This window comes from Alligator sinensis, unplaced genomic scaffold, assembly GCF_000455745.1.
Source record: "Alligator sinensis unplaced genomic scaffold, ASM45574v1 scaffold330_1, whole genome shotgun sequence".
NCBI classification, from domain to species: Eukaryota; Metazoa; Chordata; order Crocodylia; family Alligatoridae; genus Alligator; species Alligator sinensis.
The window spans coordinates 1755169-1771057 of NW_005842178.1; the positions used below are offsets into that span (position 1 = coordinate 1755169).

The 15889-nt window shown below is 43.8% G+C and overlaps 1 protein-coding gene across 2 annotated transcripts in view; it reads left to right on the forward strand.

The window, feature by feature from the left end:
• Nucleotides 1–15889, forward strand: part of POLR3E (RNA polymerase III subunit E) — a 36848-nt gene that overhangs the window by 7474 nt on the left and 13485 nt on the right. For both annotated transcript variants that reach the window (XM_006026117.3, XM_025207015.1), the window contains exons 4-14: nt 545–622; nt 2915–3030; nt 4985–5067; nt 6054–6161; nt 7088–7137; nt 7471–7590; nt 8677–8762; nt 9993–10037; nt 10122–10213; nt 11124–11244; nt 14947–15028. In XM_006026117.3, coding sequence (XP_006026179.1) covers nt 545–622; nt 2915–3030; nt 4985–5067; nt 6054–6161; nt 7088–7137; nt 7471–7590; nt 8677–8762; nt 9993–10037; nt 10122–10213; nt 11124–11244; nt 14947–15028 — 981 coding nt within the window. The remainder of the gene's footprint in view (nt 1–544; nt 623–2914; nt 3031–4984; nt 5068–6053; nt 6162–7087; nt 7138–7470; nt 7591–8676; nt 8763–9992; nt 10038–10121; nt 10214–11123; nt 11245–14946; nt 15029–15889) is intronic.

Here is a 15889-nt window from a genome sequence, read left to right on the forward strand (position 1 = left end):
TAGGGAAAAGAAGAATCAAGAGAGTAGAGTTTTAATGTGCCACCTCTGCCTATGAATCCATATAAGCTGTTGGCCAGGTTGTTTATATTTCCTAGGCTTCACTTTTCCTGTCTGTAAAATAGAAATAATAGTACCCACTTTTGTAAAAGCACCTGGGGGTTATGCAATGCAAAGTTATGTATAAACTTAAAATCTCATTATGGTTAAGTAATAAATTTCCAACAAATTAATACCATTGGGATCTGATTTCTGAAAATGTAGATTCTGGGCAATCTCTTTCTATGAGTAGGTCCATTTCCCTGTTTTCTGGCTTCTTGCATTTCATTCAGGTGGCAGTCTGCTGGTGGCTAGAGCAGAGGGCCAGGGAATGGGGATCAGTATTTTTGGGTCTGATCTGTGTAATGACTCAATGGGTCAGTCAAAATCATTTGTTTTCTCTGCACCTCAGGAAGTGGTTGTGCAGAGTTGAGGGTAGGGAAGGGTTTGGTTAATTGACTTCTATGTAGTGCTTTGATTGACGGACACTGAAATGTTTGTTTTCTAGTATCCAATTCGTCCCTCTTCCATGACCTACGATGATGTGATGCATCTGTCAGCAAAAATAAAACCAAAGCAGCAAAAGGTGGGTGTCACATAAGACTGATTTGAAACTCTTGCTTTATACTGGCTGTGGAGTGCTGCAGAAGAACAACAAATTGTACTATTAAGCTGTTGTTGGGAGTACAACAACTTGTGGGACCAGATCTCTTGGATTAGTGACTTTCATTATGCCTGAGAAATAACATTTAAGGGAGCTTTTTCTGGCAGGGATTTTTTGTTGACAATTAAGTTCATGATGCAGTAATGGAGAGGATACTTCTTTAATATAAAAATCCTAAAATCACATGTAGAGCCATTGTAGCCAAGCACAGGTGATACAGCTGGTTCAGCTCTGTGGATGTTTGTGCCAGTAATCCAAGTTTTAAAATGTTTTCAGTGCCACTGATATTCAGAGAATGGCTGAGTTTTGGTAATGTGCTCTGTGCTAAGTTTTTTGGCATCAGCAGAGGACTTGATTCTGCTCTTGCTTATTGTGCTGGCTTAAACCAGCATATAGTAGTGTAAGTGAGGTCAGAGTCGAGCATGAAATGAGTGAGAGGGGCCTTTAGACAGGAGCTTCCCAACTCAATGATCTTGATCAAGGTCTAGTTTTGCAAGCATCTTTTTGTAGCTCTCCAATTGAAAGCAGAGAGAAAGCTGTTTGTCTCCACAGTTATCCCAAATCTCATAATAAGCTGTTCTTAAACTTATAAATAGGACTTCTGAATTTGACCAGTTGGACATTTCTATACAAAAAAAAGAAATTGGAGTTTACCCAATAAATAACCAAATGACACCAGAAATCATTACTGAATTCTGTTGCCTTCACCCCTTTTGCAGTACTGTTTCTCTGTAGGTGCTGCTTTTGCTCATTGACTTGTCTCTGTCAATTTGAGCTTGGCATTTGCAAGCTCTGAAGCTAAGGGTGACAGCAAATTCCTGCCTCGTCAATAGGGAGGACTGTACATGGGTGCAGGATTTAAAACAATACAGAATCACTAATGGTGGATGCAAGTCAGATATGCCTTGTCACATAAAAGCCCTGCTATGATCTGGCTGTGATCATCAGGATTTCATTGTGGAAGATGGCAAAGAAAAGATCTCAGAGTGCAAGTTCTGCAGTTATGATGCATGTTGTCTCTGGAAAAACATCTGGAATTGCAAAACATTGCAATCTAAACCCCGTAGAAACCTGAAAGCCTGCCAGGCACATTTAGCACTGTGGCCCATTTGTTGATTACTAATTCTGTGATACAGGTTGAAAGAAGAATGTTGAAGATGGATGCGGCATAGGAACTTACAAGGGCATTGGCACCATCCACAAATGGGGGGGATGTTTCGGTTCTGTGTTTGTCCTATAACACAAATGTAAATTCCAAGCAACTCTGCTCATGTCTGCAGTCTTGCTCCAGTATAAGATTGGAGTTGGGTTTCTTACCTCCAAATGGAGCACAAATACTGCATCATTTATTGTGCTGCTTTGCCCAAGTGCTGGGGAAATGCAGACGTGGCTTCATTGTTTCTGAATGGGCCCAGAGCAGGAGGAAGGGATGGGTTGCTCTTATATTTGATGGACAGCACTGAACAACTTGAGACTGACAAGATAGTAAAGAGAAAATTTAGCAAAGCTAAGATGGTTGTCCTTTCCTGTTCCTGCTCCCCTCTCCACCCCCTGTTTGAGCTAACAGAAAGGATTTAGACTGTTTTCCCATACTAAATTCCCCAGGAAATTATGTACCTAAATCTCATGGGCAAATTTTAAAATCTACGCCATAATGTTTGTATGTTATTCTTGGACATCAGTGTGCATTAATGCCAGTGGGAATTACACAGCTTTATTGGCCATAACCATGCACCTAAATGTGTATGTTGTGTTGGGAAGAACTCTCTGATACTATTTGCTGAAGGAGATGCTTTGCACTAGAATTGCTGACATGCTTAGCAGGGCGGGGGCATCCAGAACTGGGCATCCTTTGTTAATTGCCTTTTCTTTTTTAATCTTGTCACTGGTGATTTTAAAAGTAGGATTCATAATCATCTGAGTCTCTTTGCAGCACAAACAATATACTTAAAATACTTTTCAGTAGGAATCCTGATCACTGTTATATCTATTGTTGATATTGATGTAGAGGTTCAGAATTATACCCTTAGTTCTTCAGATATATGCATATGCTTAAACTTTGCATACAGTTTATGTGTATGAATAGTCCCTTGAACAAAGTTGATTGTACCTTTTATGTTAGTCTTTGCAGAAAGAGCACTTAAGTTTCACTGTAGATGAAAAACGATTATGTTTAGCTAATTATTGGTGCTTGCTTATTTTATCAATGATTAGGTTGAACTTGAAATGGCCATTGATACTTTGAATCCCAACTATTGCCGCAGCAAAGGAGAACAGATTGCTCTTAACGTGGATGGGACCTGCACAGATGAAACCAATACATATTCCTCGTAGGTATCACCTTTGCCTTAACACTCTTGTCAATTAAGGATCCAGATTGATCACCAAGATTTAGAGAAAGGTCAAAGTAAGCGCATGTTCAGTCTTGAGGAGAAATGAGGATGTTCGTTGCTGAGACTTTTAAAAGTAACCCATGATTTTTTTTTGGATTGGTGAATTTTTGGGTGCCCAGCTTTTGAGACAACTTTAACAGGAGCTGAATTTCAGGAAGGGTTGAGTCTCCATCCCTACTCGTGTGGAAGGCCAGCCTTTGTAAAGTGCTTTAAGTTGGGCACCCAAAAATCTCCAGTCACATTTGCTAGTATCTGGTCAGTGTATTTTGAGCTTTGAGACAGTCAACTTAAAATATAAGTCAGTTTTAAAAACATTTCAAGTAGTATCTGATTGTCTGTCTGTCCCTGATCCCCCTGCTGATTCTTGTGACTTTGCAGCACCGTTTCCTAATTTTTCATGTTCTGTCCTTCCCCTCCCTCCACCTCACTGTGCAAGATCCATGCAACCACCAAAGAATCTGACAAACTTTGAATGTGACTATTTTCATATGTTAAGATATGCACAAAATAAGCTGAGAGAAAGTGACAGATACTTATACTTACAGTAATCTGAGGACTGCTTGTTCCTTTAGCTGTAAAAATAAAATTCAGGCATATGTATGATGGTTAAGTTTGGGGAAAGTTCTGCTAGAGGAAATGATTTCCAGTTGGCTCAGATAAGTATGACTTCCACCCTAATTCCCCCCCTGATTCAGCAAAGCATACATTTGAATCTAGGGAAATACGTAGGTACTTTCATGAATAAGGATGTCTTTAAGGACCTCAAGAGTGCTTAAATATTACATATTAATCCAATATTAAATGTTAATTGAACAGTTTATATGATTGGATCATATGTAGTTAGTAATGTAAATGAATAAGCTCTCCTAGAGGAAGGATCCAGATAGCAGGTGTCATAGTTCTCAAGGTAGTTAAACATCTAATCTCTCCATCCCTCTTGTAGTTTCTTCAAGGGCACCAGACTTAGTTCTTGGTCCCTAGCCATCATCTTCCTCAGATTGAAATCCTGCCATCCATACCCTCTAGGTCAGCAAACTGTTACAGTACACTGCGGTCAGCTCAGGAGTCTTGCTTGAATTTTTTAGCCACTGGGGCAATGGCAGGCTTTCAGAGCAAAGTAGTGATCATTTGGGACCAAAATGTTTCAGAGAAAACAGACTAGCCAACAGTAAAAGCGGCTGTCCACACCTTGCTTACCCAGGTGGTAACCTATCTTCCCTGTACAGACCTAGGCAGATCAGACATCACTCTAGGGCAGAGTGTCAAAGGAGAGTTTTATGTCCTCGATCCTCTTAGGCGTCTTCAAATAGGTCAAAGCAGTTTGTTTCTTCCTGGAGGAGGAGAGGACAACCTTAAAAAAAACTAGATAATCTCCTTGTTTCAGCATTGGGAATTTGCTGTAATTCTACTCTGGCTTTAGTTCTTGCAGGAAGCATTCCTTTCCGTACACATGGAGCCAAGAATGTGGGGTTGCTTGGAAGCCCATAAAAGTACATATAAGATTCATGCAGTAGTTTCTTACCATTCTGTAGCATTCATCACAGTTGGCTGCCTGTTCCAGTGTCACATGTTGTAGAGTGAAAACCAGCAGGGCATCTCTGGATAGTTGGGTACCAGCCTCTCAACCCTTTTGAAAGCACTCCAGACTGGATGAATCCATGATGCAACCAGTTTTGGAGACAGAGCTGTGACTGCTGCAGTCCACAATGATTAATGTAATTAAATAAAGGGGCAGAGTGCCAAGTCAACAAATTTGCTGCATGTGTAACTTACAGTGATCTAAAAGGTTAATTATTTCATTTTGGAAATCAGCAATAGCTCTACTTCAGTCTTCCCATTCTTACCTGTTGTTGTCGCCCAATGTAATCGCATTGTTTTACTTTGCTTACAGGAAGCTCATGGACAAGCAAACCTTCTGCTCTACACAGGCTGCCAGTAATTTTTCCCGCTATGCTGCTGCTATCTATAGGAAAGGTGATTTTTGTTTTTCTCTTTCACCCATTCACCCAAAACAAAACCATTTTTGAACGTGCTGGGTGCTTGAAACAAGACAACTACGTTCTTTGTCTTAGCCTTTATTTTTATTTAATGGCTGTTGATTCCTAGACACACATTGCTGTAGCAGATAATTTTAACTATTAGTATTTCAAGGTCTTTGGGATTCCAGTGAGGAATTGTAGAGATGGTGTAAATGAGGCAACAAAGCTATTATAGCTTTTAGACTTCACTGATACCCTACCAAAACTTATAACCCCAAACCATGATTGTTTGTGGGGCAATTTTTTTTAATATTAGGCATAATAAAAAACATGCCCATCTCGTTCTGTAGATTCTGGGCCTTTCTTTGTTCCTCCAACTCTTTCTTACATGATATACTAAAAAGGTGTAGGAGTAGTGATGTGTTCCAAAATGTTTCTGGGATTTACATTATGGATTTGTGATGTCACTTTATTCTGCTTGCTTTTGTCATGAAGGCATAAATAATCGTGTTTGATGTAGGAGGCCAGGGGCTGCTCTAAACTTTTGTTTCTGTGCAAACAGCCATACATTTTGGTCTGGAGTTTAGGGTGATGTTATTTAGAAGAGGGCTTAGGACAGCAAATTCTGATGTAGACCAAGATTATGCTGTAAATTGGGCAAGGCTTTTGATGCTGAATCACCAGTCAAGATTTGACTCAACAGCACTGACTTCCCAGTGTGTGTCAGAGAATTAGTCTGATCAGCTGACCTTATGAAACATACACTTTCTTGAATAGTAAATACCTTACCAGGAGGGTTCTCCTTGTAAAGGTTGGGTCATGTGTGAACCAGAAAATGACAGATTAAACTGCCTAAGCAGAGTGGGACTCATTTAAAGTTAAAATTCATCAGACTTTTATCTTAAATTGGAACGATGACATTGCAAAGATATGGTGAGAAAGACTGTCATCCTGATGTACTAGAATTGTTGTGTTCTATAGGGGAACTTCATTTAACTCCACTACATGGAATTCTACAGCTGAGGCCAAGTTTCACCTACTTGGATAAAGCTGATGCCAAACACAGGGAGAGAGAAGCTGCTAACGAAGGTAAGCGCTTGACAAGTTTTATTTTCTTTGGAGCAGTGAGATTCAGGTTCTCTTTACAGTTTTAAGCAAGTGGCTTTTTGGAGCTGAAGAAAGGCTGAATGTGTTAGAACACTAACATGTAATGGTTGGTTCGCAGGAAATAATTGTTCCATTTAACAGTTGGAAGAATTAATGGTACATAACTTAAAACAGCGAAGAGCTGATTTGCAGGATATTGTAGTGACTAATAATATTTAGCAATTTTAGCCTGTTTTTCAGTGTTGCATAAATATTAACTTATCCTCCCCAAACCCCTGGGAGGTAAGTATTGTAATGAACCTGCAGTCACCCAGGTATACAGTTACCACTGCTACATATCACAGGCACTTGGAAATTAGCTAGAGCAACAGGGTTTGAACTTGGTCCTTCTAGCTCCAGAAGCATCAGGCCCTACTGTTAGAGCTAGAGAAGAGTTCCCATTAGGCCCTTTGACCCAGATTTGTGCCTAAATCTGATTCCATCCAGTAGTGGGCAGTGAAACCTAAGCAGTAGTCAGTTCGTTAGTGCTGAGATTCAGGTCTCTTGTCTGTTACAAGAGAATGCAAAGAATTAAAATGACGTACATAAAGTTATTGTGAGTGTGAACTTGGTTCCCAGCTCTGTTGCAAGCTTCCTGTGTGCCCTTTGGTACAGTCCCTTCATTTCTTTGTCTCTCAGTTCCCAGGGGAATTATTACAAAATCTGGTAGGGATATCATGATGACAGTTTGTAAGGTACAGTGCTGGGACCGTACTAGTACTGAAACAGAGGTGGGCTAAAAACTTGGAGCTGGTGAGCTCATGGTCCATTCACTCTCCTTAACTGGGGCACTCAGTTATAGAGTCTGTTTTGGCTTCTTCATCCCAATGGGTTTTTTAAATCTCATTTTCATGTCTTGTCTTTGACAGGTGGTGATTCATCTCAGGATGAGGCTGAAGATGACGTCAAGCAAATAACTGTATGTCTGAGATTCCTTTTTATGGTCGTTCACATCAGAGCATAATAATTAATAATAATCTGAAAAGGTTAACAATGTCAGTAGTTGGTTCGCAGATACAACTCTGCTTGTAAGATTGACCAGAAGTAGACATGTGAGATTCTAAGGAAGGGATTGTTTACGGGAGAGCTTCTAGTTCAGTTGGCTCCTACCTGTTGGGACCTTTGTCATTAGGTTTATTTTGTTATTCATGTAGCAAACAAACTAATGGATAATACTCTACGCAGGGACAATGTGAATGAGAGTTACAGCAAGAGTTTTGAAGCTGTAGTTAACGGTGACCAAATTTTCTAGGTAAGATTCTCCCGACCAGAGTCGGAGCAAGCCCGCAAGCGACGTGTTCAGTCCTACGAGTTCCTGCAGAAGAGACAAGCTGAAGAGCACTGGGTCCATCTGAATTATTATGGGTTAAGGGTAAGGCTCGGGTGCTATGGAGTCCTGCTCTCTACTGAATTTTCACTTGGCTCAGGAGAATCTAGAATCCAAACCGCGCGGTGGTGCTCATATCTGAAATCCACCTCAGGCCTTTACTTATGGGTTGTAAAGGGGTTTGATAAGAAATTACTTAGGGGCATTCAGTTAGTTGGGTGGTGGGAGTCCTGTATAAATAACAAAGCGTAACGATGTCAAAAGATTGTCAAGGTGGTCATATTGTGGTAGCTATGATGGCCTGGGGAATATGTGAGTAACAAGACTGTTGAGGTAATATCTTTTATTGGACCACCTTTAGAGTTGGGAGAAATGTTTGCTAAGCTTGTGGGTACAAAATACCCTTCCTCTAGTCTGGGAAAGAAAGAAATACAGCCTAAGCCACAGCTGGCCAACTTAGCAGGCAGAGGCTGCGCCAGCAGGAGCCAAGGCCCTCTGTCTCCACCACAACTGCAATCTCCCCTGGAGGTGCATGGGCAGGCAGCTCTTTCTACCACCACTGCACTGCATGTTGGGGCAAGTGGGCAGTTCCCCCTCCTGCCACCTCCTTAGCTGTGGGTTATCCCACTGTACCATGCTGTGGGCTGTACTGAGTTTTGTCTCCCTGCCCTGCCCCTGGGGGCAGGAAGTGAAAGCCAGAGAAGGAAGGGGGAACCTGAAGACCTCTGACTGCAGAGTGATGAGGGGAGCAATGGCCAGGGGCCTTGGATTAATCCCTCATGGCCCTCAGGCCACCAGTTAGACAGCCCTGTCCTTAAGCTAAATACCAGTTAGAGCAGCCACCTTCATTGTGTTAATGAATGTAATTGCCTCAACCTGGAAGTGAGCAGTGAACACATGAGGCAGAGAGAACTAGTCCAGAAAGCTTTTAAAATCCTACAAATGTATGCTTTCCTATTTTGCATGAATGTCAGTGCAGCAACACTTCTCTTAGCCAGGGGAGATACTTGCATAGTGCAGTAGCTATATGTAGAATAAAGAGCCTTGGATTGGAGTCGCACTGGAGACTGTGAGATTGAAGAGTTCAGTTTCCTGCATATTGTAATGCATTTTTTGTATCGCCTCTTTCAGGACAGCCGTTCCGAACACGAGCGCCAGTATTTATTCAGTCAAAGTCATGGCATGGCAGAGAACACTGAATTAATTAAATCACCCAGGTAAAACCTTTGGCAATTATATTATGTCTGGTTGTGGGGGAGGATGGTAATATAACATATGTATAATATTTTATATAAATGTAAAAGTCTTCATGTGTATACTCACATATATATGTCTGATTTGTATTGTTAATGTATTCCGTAGATTCTAACAGCAAGGAAATAGACACTGAATAGACTGTTGTCAAGTTGTGCTGTTTATTATTTGTATTTCATTTCAAGTCTACTTCATGTGAAATTGGAGGATTGCAGATGCTGCCAGGAAAGCCTTAAAACCAAACCAAAAACTATTTTTATTTCAAACGTAAAAACCTCAAGCCAACAGGTTTCATTTCATATCAGATTTATACAACCTTTTATGATTTTTAAGGGAGGCCTGAATGACTCAAGAGTGACTGTTTCTCACCTTCAGATTTGTTTCTTGGTGACAGCAGCTCTGTGGAGAAAGGTTGAGATAACGTGTACATGAGTCTGTTCAGGGGATAATTATGTGACTTTGCGAGCAAGGCCCAAACAATAGGAAAGCAGCAGGTTGCTGTCTTTCTCTTTCTCTGTCTCATGGTCTTGGTGGCTTATTTTTTATATTTCTGAACGGTGTGAGCTGCCATAAAATCTTAGGGGCAGAGTTTGTCCCTAGTTGCAGTGGAGGGGATGAATGTGTGGGTCGAAAGGGGAGAGAATCTGGCATTGTTTGCTGCTCTCTGTCTTGGCCACTTCCATGGCCCCTGTCGCTGCAGCCAGGGCCGTCTGTAGGCGAGGGTGAATCGGGACAACCAGACCTAATGTGACTGGCCCATGGTCAAGCAGGAAGGAACTGAGGTCAGGTTGCCCAAGTACCAGGCCAGCATTCTAGCATCTGGTCCCAGCCCCAATCTGGTGCTAATATCAGGAAATGTACGTAGGAATGTCGATTGTTGGTTCTGGAAACAGAAGGAATTTAGTAATTTGGACTTCTCACAACAGACTAAAAATAATAAATGGCTATAAGTAAATAGACTCAGCTGATAGAATTACTGTCTCAACATTCATCAGCACTGAATTCGATTGAAAAAAGAATAAACAGTCTTTATAGACTAATATTTGCCTTTAGGTTCCATGCAAATAAGATTGCACAGAACTTAACGGCAAATATTAGTCTACAAATAAGGTTGCACTCAGGAGGAAATGGTTGTACTTAACCCTGGAGAATCTCTTCAAGCATTTGATGATGATGTATTTTCTTTTCCGTAGTGAATACCTAATGATGCTGATGCCTCCGAGCATAGAGGAAGAAAAGTAAGCATTTGTACAAAATGTTTAGACCTCATATTGGCTGGCTGATATCGTTCATTGGCTATAACTCTGTCTGTTTGTTTGCAGTGACAAACCTGTGGCTCCAAGCAATGTGCTTTCTATGGCACAACTGAGAACTTTACCACTTGCCGATCAAATTAAGATACTGATGAAGAATGGTATGTAGTTTTTTGATGTTCCATTTATGCACTCTTTTCCATGCTCTCTAACTAATCTTTTTTTTTTTTCTTGTGGTGGCACTGTTTGTGCTGCCATTCAACAAGCAGTTTGGGAATCTTTCTCAGGATCAGTGCCAGGTTATTAATCCTCACCCTTTCCTTACTGCTCCTGCTGATAGCTTCCACTGCCTTTTTAGAAGGGTAAATAAGTGAGAGGGTAGAGCTGACAGTGTTTTGGACGTTGTATGCAGCCAGAATACTCCATTCTAAGATTGAGCTTGTTGGTTCTTGGACACACCTGCAATTGATCCACTCCTGGCAAGTGGAATCAAAGCACAGATTTTTAAACTCTGAGGTTAATACAGCAGCATGCTGTTTTTGCAGTCCTTCTCCAGCATGTGTTCAGTAATACAGGCCTCTTTTCATGCTGTCTGAGACAGTGTCATCCCATCTTTTGGAGGTCCTGACAGTCTGAGGACAGCAGATACTAAACATTTTACCTCGTGGCCTTCCAGACTTGTTGAATGACTTCCAGTCTGTTAAAAAATTCAGAATATTCAATATTGGCAAAGGTGTTTTCTTGTATTAATTGGGTTCATTTAAGATAATTAACTTTCACATACTACTGCCTAACATTTTTAGTGCAGATGTAGACTGACTAAATTGGAACACTTCTTCTAAAGCCCTTTTATGTTTTTAGAAGCTGTGCAGTATTTTTTCCTGTTGCTTTCAGTATGAGCATATGGGAGTCTTAATGCATTTTTTTAAAGAAATGGTGTGTTTAGATTTAGAAGAATATATCTCCTATGAGCCATTCTGGATAGAGTGAGATACAAGCCTAAAGAATAATAATGATATATTTGAAGAAATCTTTAAGTAACAGTTTCACCTTTTTTTTTTTTTTCCCCAGTGAAGGTCATGCCTTTTGCAAACCTTATGAGCTTAATGGGTCCTGGGATTGATTCGACTGCAGTTTTACGTTGCATACAGCAGGTGGCAATGCTGGTTCAGGGAAACTGGGTGGTGAAGAGGTATGGTTTCTGTTCTTTGTTGCTGTCAAATGTTAACCTTCCTGTTCAGAAGTGGATCAGAGCAGGGGCCTTAAAACGCTGCTGCTGTAAAGCTGCTGAAAGCAAAGTGTGCGCTTTAAAATCCCAAAATGACTTGAACAAACATAATTAAGATTCAGGGGCTTTTTTTCTATAGTGCTTTCTAATGCAGGATTCAAAAGGCTGATGTCAGATGATCTGAGCTCAGCCTGTCCCTTACTTCAATCATGCTGATCTGTGAAAAGATCTTACTTGGGTCTGTACCAAGTCATTTGAGTTCCTTGGTGTCTGCCATCTGTGAGACTAAAGTCCTGAAACTTTCCAGAGAATCATGCCGAATGGGAGCATCTGTAGTGAAAGAAACTAGGCCTGTGCGAATAGGGGAGTATTCAATTTGGATTTGACCGATTCGAAGGACAGTAATATGATTCGGCCGAATCGGCTTTGGAAGATTCGGCACAAATTTGGAGAGGTTCGGTGTTTCGGATCGGCTGGGAAGAGGCAGACACAGCCGGGTGGCTACAGGTTCTCCTGCGGCTCCTCTGGCTGTGCCTGCCTGTCCCAAGGTTGGGGGAGCCACGGGAGAAGCCCCCAGGGCTGCCCTGCCCGGCCCCATCCCCTGCGTGGCCCTAGCCTAGTCCTGGCACTTAAAAAATCCACACTCATCAGCTCTGGCAGCGGTGATTGGGGCCTCTGGGTGCTTGTGGCAGAGCCCCCACCACACAGTGCCGGGCAGTGGGGGGCAGCAAAGATCGCCTGCATTGCGTGGGTGCAGGGCACTGTGTGCTGTCTGGGAGCTGGGGCCACTGGGGCTGAGCAGTGCTGGGATCTGGCTAACTGCTGGAGCCGCCTCAGCTTCCAGGCAGTGTGTGGCGATCTGCCAAGCCACACTGCACCCGTGCCACGGGTCAGCTGCAGTGTGGGTGTCAAGCGGGGGGGGGCATCCCTGCTGCCCCCCACTACCCCACGCTGCGCAGGGGGGTCTGTCATGAGCACTTAGAGACCCTGATTGTCACTGCTAGAGCTAGTGAGTATGGAGCTTTTTTTTAAAGTGCCGGGAGGCTGGGATGGGGATGGGCAGGGGGCTTCTCCCGCGGCTCCTCCTGCTGTGCCTGCCTCTGCTGTGGTGAGGGGAACCACAGGGGCTATGCCCTGCAGCCACTTGCCCAGCCAGGCGGGGGTGTGATGCATGATGCAGGTGCAGCTTGCTCCGGGCAGCTGCAAGGCATAGCCCCTGCTCCCAGCATTGCAGTGCTCACATCAGTGCCCTGATGTCACTTGCCCCCTTCTGCCTGGAGCAAGCTGTGCCTGCTTCCCGCCTCCCCCCCTGCCCCGGCTGGACAAGTGGTAGCAGGGCAGAGCCCCTGCTCCCAGCATTGCTGCGCCTGCATCCCGTGCCCTGCCACCCTGGCTGGGCAACTTGTCCCAGCCCCAATCCGTCCCTCCCCCATGTCCCTTCCCTCCCCCAACAGACTTACCAGCTGGAGGCAGCTGACACCTGCCTGTTTAATATATGGCCGAATCTCCAAACCAGCCGCATCTTTTCCAAAGCTTTTCCGAATCGATTTGGATGCTTCACTTCGATTCAGAGCTTTTAATTGGTCTCCCAATTTGATACGGATTCAGAGATTCGGTCCCTGAATTGGGCTGAATCTCCTGAGAGTCAAATCAGCTACCAAAGCTTTCCACAGCCCTAAAAGAAATCTCCAGTGAAATTTGTCCCTAATCAGTCTTCTCTATGTTTATTGCTGGTAGGTGCTGGAAGCTGCCCTCTGGAGGGATTTTCCCATTTGCAAAATATAGAGTGAGGGTGCTAGGTGTACTGTGCATGTCTAACACCCTCCCCTTTAAGAGTCCAGGGCCGAGCAAGCAGTATCACTTTTGCCCAATGGAATATTGCATAGTGAGAGCATATTGTGTTAGTCATGCCTACTCAGCACTAGTCAAATTATACAGATTCACTAGTAGCAGTGAACCTCTGGAACAAGTTTTGCCTGATATTATCAAGGGTAACAGCTGCTGCCTGGATAGTGTCTGTAGCCAGCCAAGCACACTCTCCTCTAAACGTTTCCCAAAGGGATGCCATAAGCAGGTCAATGTTGTACACAAGCTCCCAGAATGATGGCACAGGTGCAGTGTAGCCAGTTTTGTGTTGCTAGATCTGTGAGGATCTGAGCAAGATCTGTGAGGCCTGGGATGTCTCAATCCCAGAGAGAAGGCTGAATGCATTCATGAGTGCCGAAGGGAGAGTCGCATCATTGATGTTACAGCTCTTCCTCTTGCAACAGACCAGAGTTTTGCAATACAAGATAAACCTAATAGACCGGATCCAGACATGCAGGCACATGCAGTTTGTTGTGCCACAAACCTCTTTGCAGTGCCGCATACTGCATGTGTTACATGTTAAACAATGTCTGGTGCTGCTTATTTGCAGTGCTGGGGCAAGATTTGCTACTGGAGTTTCCCGATAGCAAAAAAAAAAAAAGAAAAAACCCCTGGGGGAAAAAAAAAGCAGCACAAAACATGCAAAAAGTGCCACGTACCAGGACAAATGTGGAGACATGGGAGCAGGCAGCCTAAGACTGCCAGCTCCCCCATCTCCACGGGTTGTGAAGACCCTGTGCCCCAGCCAGTTTCTCCCCAGCTGGCTGAGGCTCAGTGTGCCTTGAGACAGGGGAGCAGGCAGCCCTGGGAACTACTTGCTTCCTCATCTCAAGGCACACTGCATCCCAGGCAGCTGGGGAGCAGCTAGCTGGAGTGCAGGGTGCCTCGAGACAGGGGCTTCATGTGCCTCAGCGTGAGGGCTCCACAGAAGAGCCCTTGCACTCAGGCACGCAGAGAGGGGAGCAGGGCTGCTTGCTCCCCCATCTTGAGGCACCCTGCACCCCAGCCAGTGAGGGAGGGGCTGGCTGGAATGCAGGGTGCTTCCATGTGGGGAGCATGCGGACATGGAGGAGCAGGCAGCCCATCTCCATGTGCCGCTTCCTGGTTGGCTGCGGCCAGAATGCCTCAGCATGGGGGCTGCCTGCCAGCTAGCCCCATGCTGAGGCACTATGTGCCCCAGCCATCCCCCTTGCAGCACATGGAGCAGTGGGACAGTTGTGTCCCACTGCAAACCACACGAGCAGGGGGCGTGCAGTGCAGCTCACAGTAGCGGCACAAATTTGAATACAGTCATAGAGTCTTAAACCAGGTGGGGTTGTTCTGGTCTTAAACCAGGTGGGGTGGGGGCGGGTTGTGTGCTACATAAAATGACATTCCAGTTAGCAGTGATCATGGGAATTTATAGACAGCAAAGACTGAGATCCCTGGTGATGATGGACATAATTCAATTAGTCGTGCAGCCCAACATGGTTATTGCTGCAACCCCTGGCCTGGCTGGCCCCAAGGTGGATGGGCTGAATAGCATAAAGCAGGGCTTACACCGGTATAGCTCCTGTCTTGCCGAATTACGCTTTGCCCATGTTTCATTAATTTAACTGCATCAATGAACCTCCTCCAGGGAGAATTCCCTTGATGTGAACACAGCTTTAAGTTCATTGGAACTTAGGTGCAGGCTGCAAATCACACTGGATGAAAGATCATAAATGGGCAACAGAAGGCACATCTGCTGTCTTAAAAACCCTCATCAATAATAATTAGTTGCAATGCACAATAGCTAACAGTTTTTTCTCTAATTCACAGCGATGTCCTCTATCCAAAAGACACTTCCAGCCCACATAGTGGAGTCCCTGCAGAAGTGCTTTGTAGAGGGAGAGACTTTGTTGTAAGTACAAAAAGTGCTAGTGTATGTGTTGTTATTGCTCAAATGAACTCCAGATAACATTTATGTCACTGGCCACATCCTTGCTAAACTGTACTGCTCTCTTCTGACCGGATGTGTGTTCCATCGAAGAGAGAGCTCTGAATTACTCTAAAGGATTCTCTGTGAATGATTTAAGAGAGTTGCTTGGTATGTAGATTGACACCGGTCAGTCAAGCAACAATCAGAATGGCTTTGTTGTCTTAAACTGTTAATCCAGCATGTTTTTGTCAAGCGGTGACTTCACGTGCAACATGAAAGGGCTGCTAGACTTGCACAGAGATTAAACTGCAGGATGGAACAGACTTTGGTAATTTGTGTTTAGTCCTTATGAACACTGTAAGGAGAATCATTCCCTAGGTAGTGAATGCTCCTTATATTGATCATAAGGACTAAGTACAAATTGTCAAGAACTGGAGAGATACTGGCATGTTTGTAACCATATCGTTTGCCTGTAAGGTCTGATCCTCTCCTAGTTTGTACTCTCCATGGAGTACATAGCTCTTAAATTGTGTTGGGCAGTTGGCAGCTGTTGGTTTAGGATCTGTTAGAGCTCCTGTGTGATTAGCACAGACAGCAGTTACAACTGACTTTGACATAGCTAGATTGCAGTCCAGCATGCTGCTGTTTGAGAGATCTGGATTCAGGTGTAACCCAGTGATTCATCTTCCATGGAATTTGGGGAATTAAGTGATGCTGGAGTGTTATGAGTTGAAGCCTTGTCTGTTTGGAGCCTGCATATAATTGTAAGAAAGGACACACACACAGCCTGCCCAGGTGCTTATCATTTCCACCCTAAGCCTTGGTAAAGCAGAGAGCAGGAAT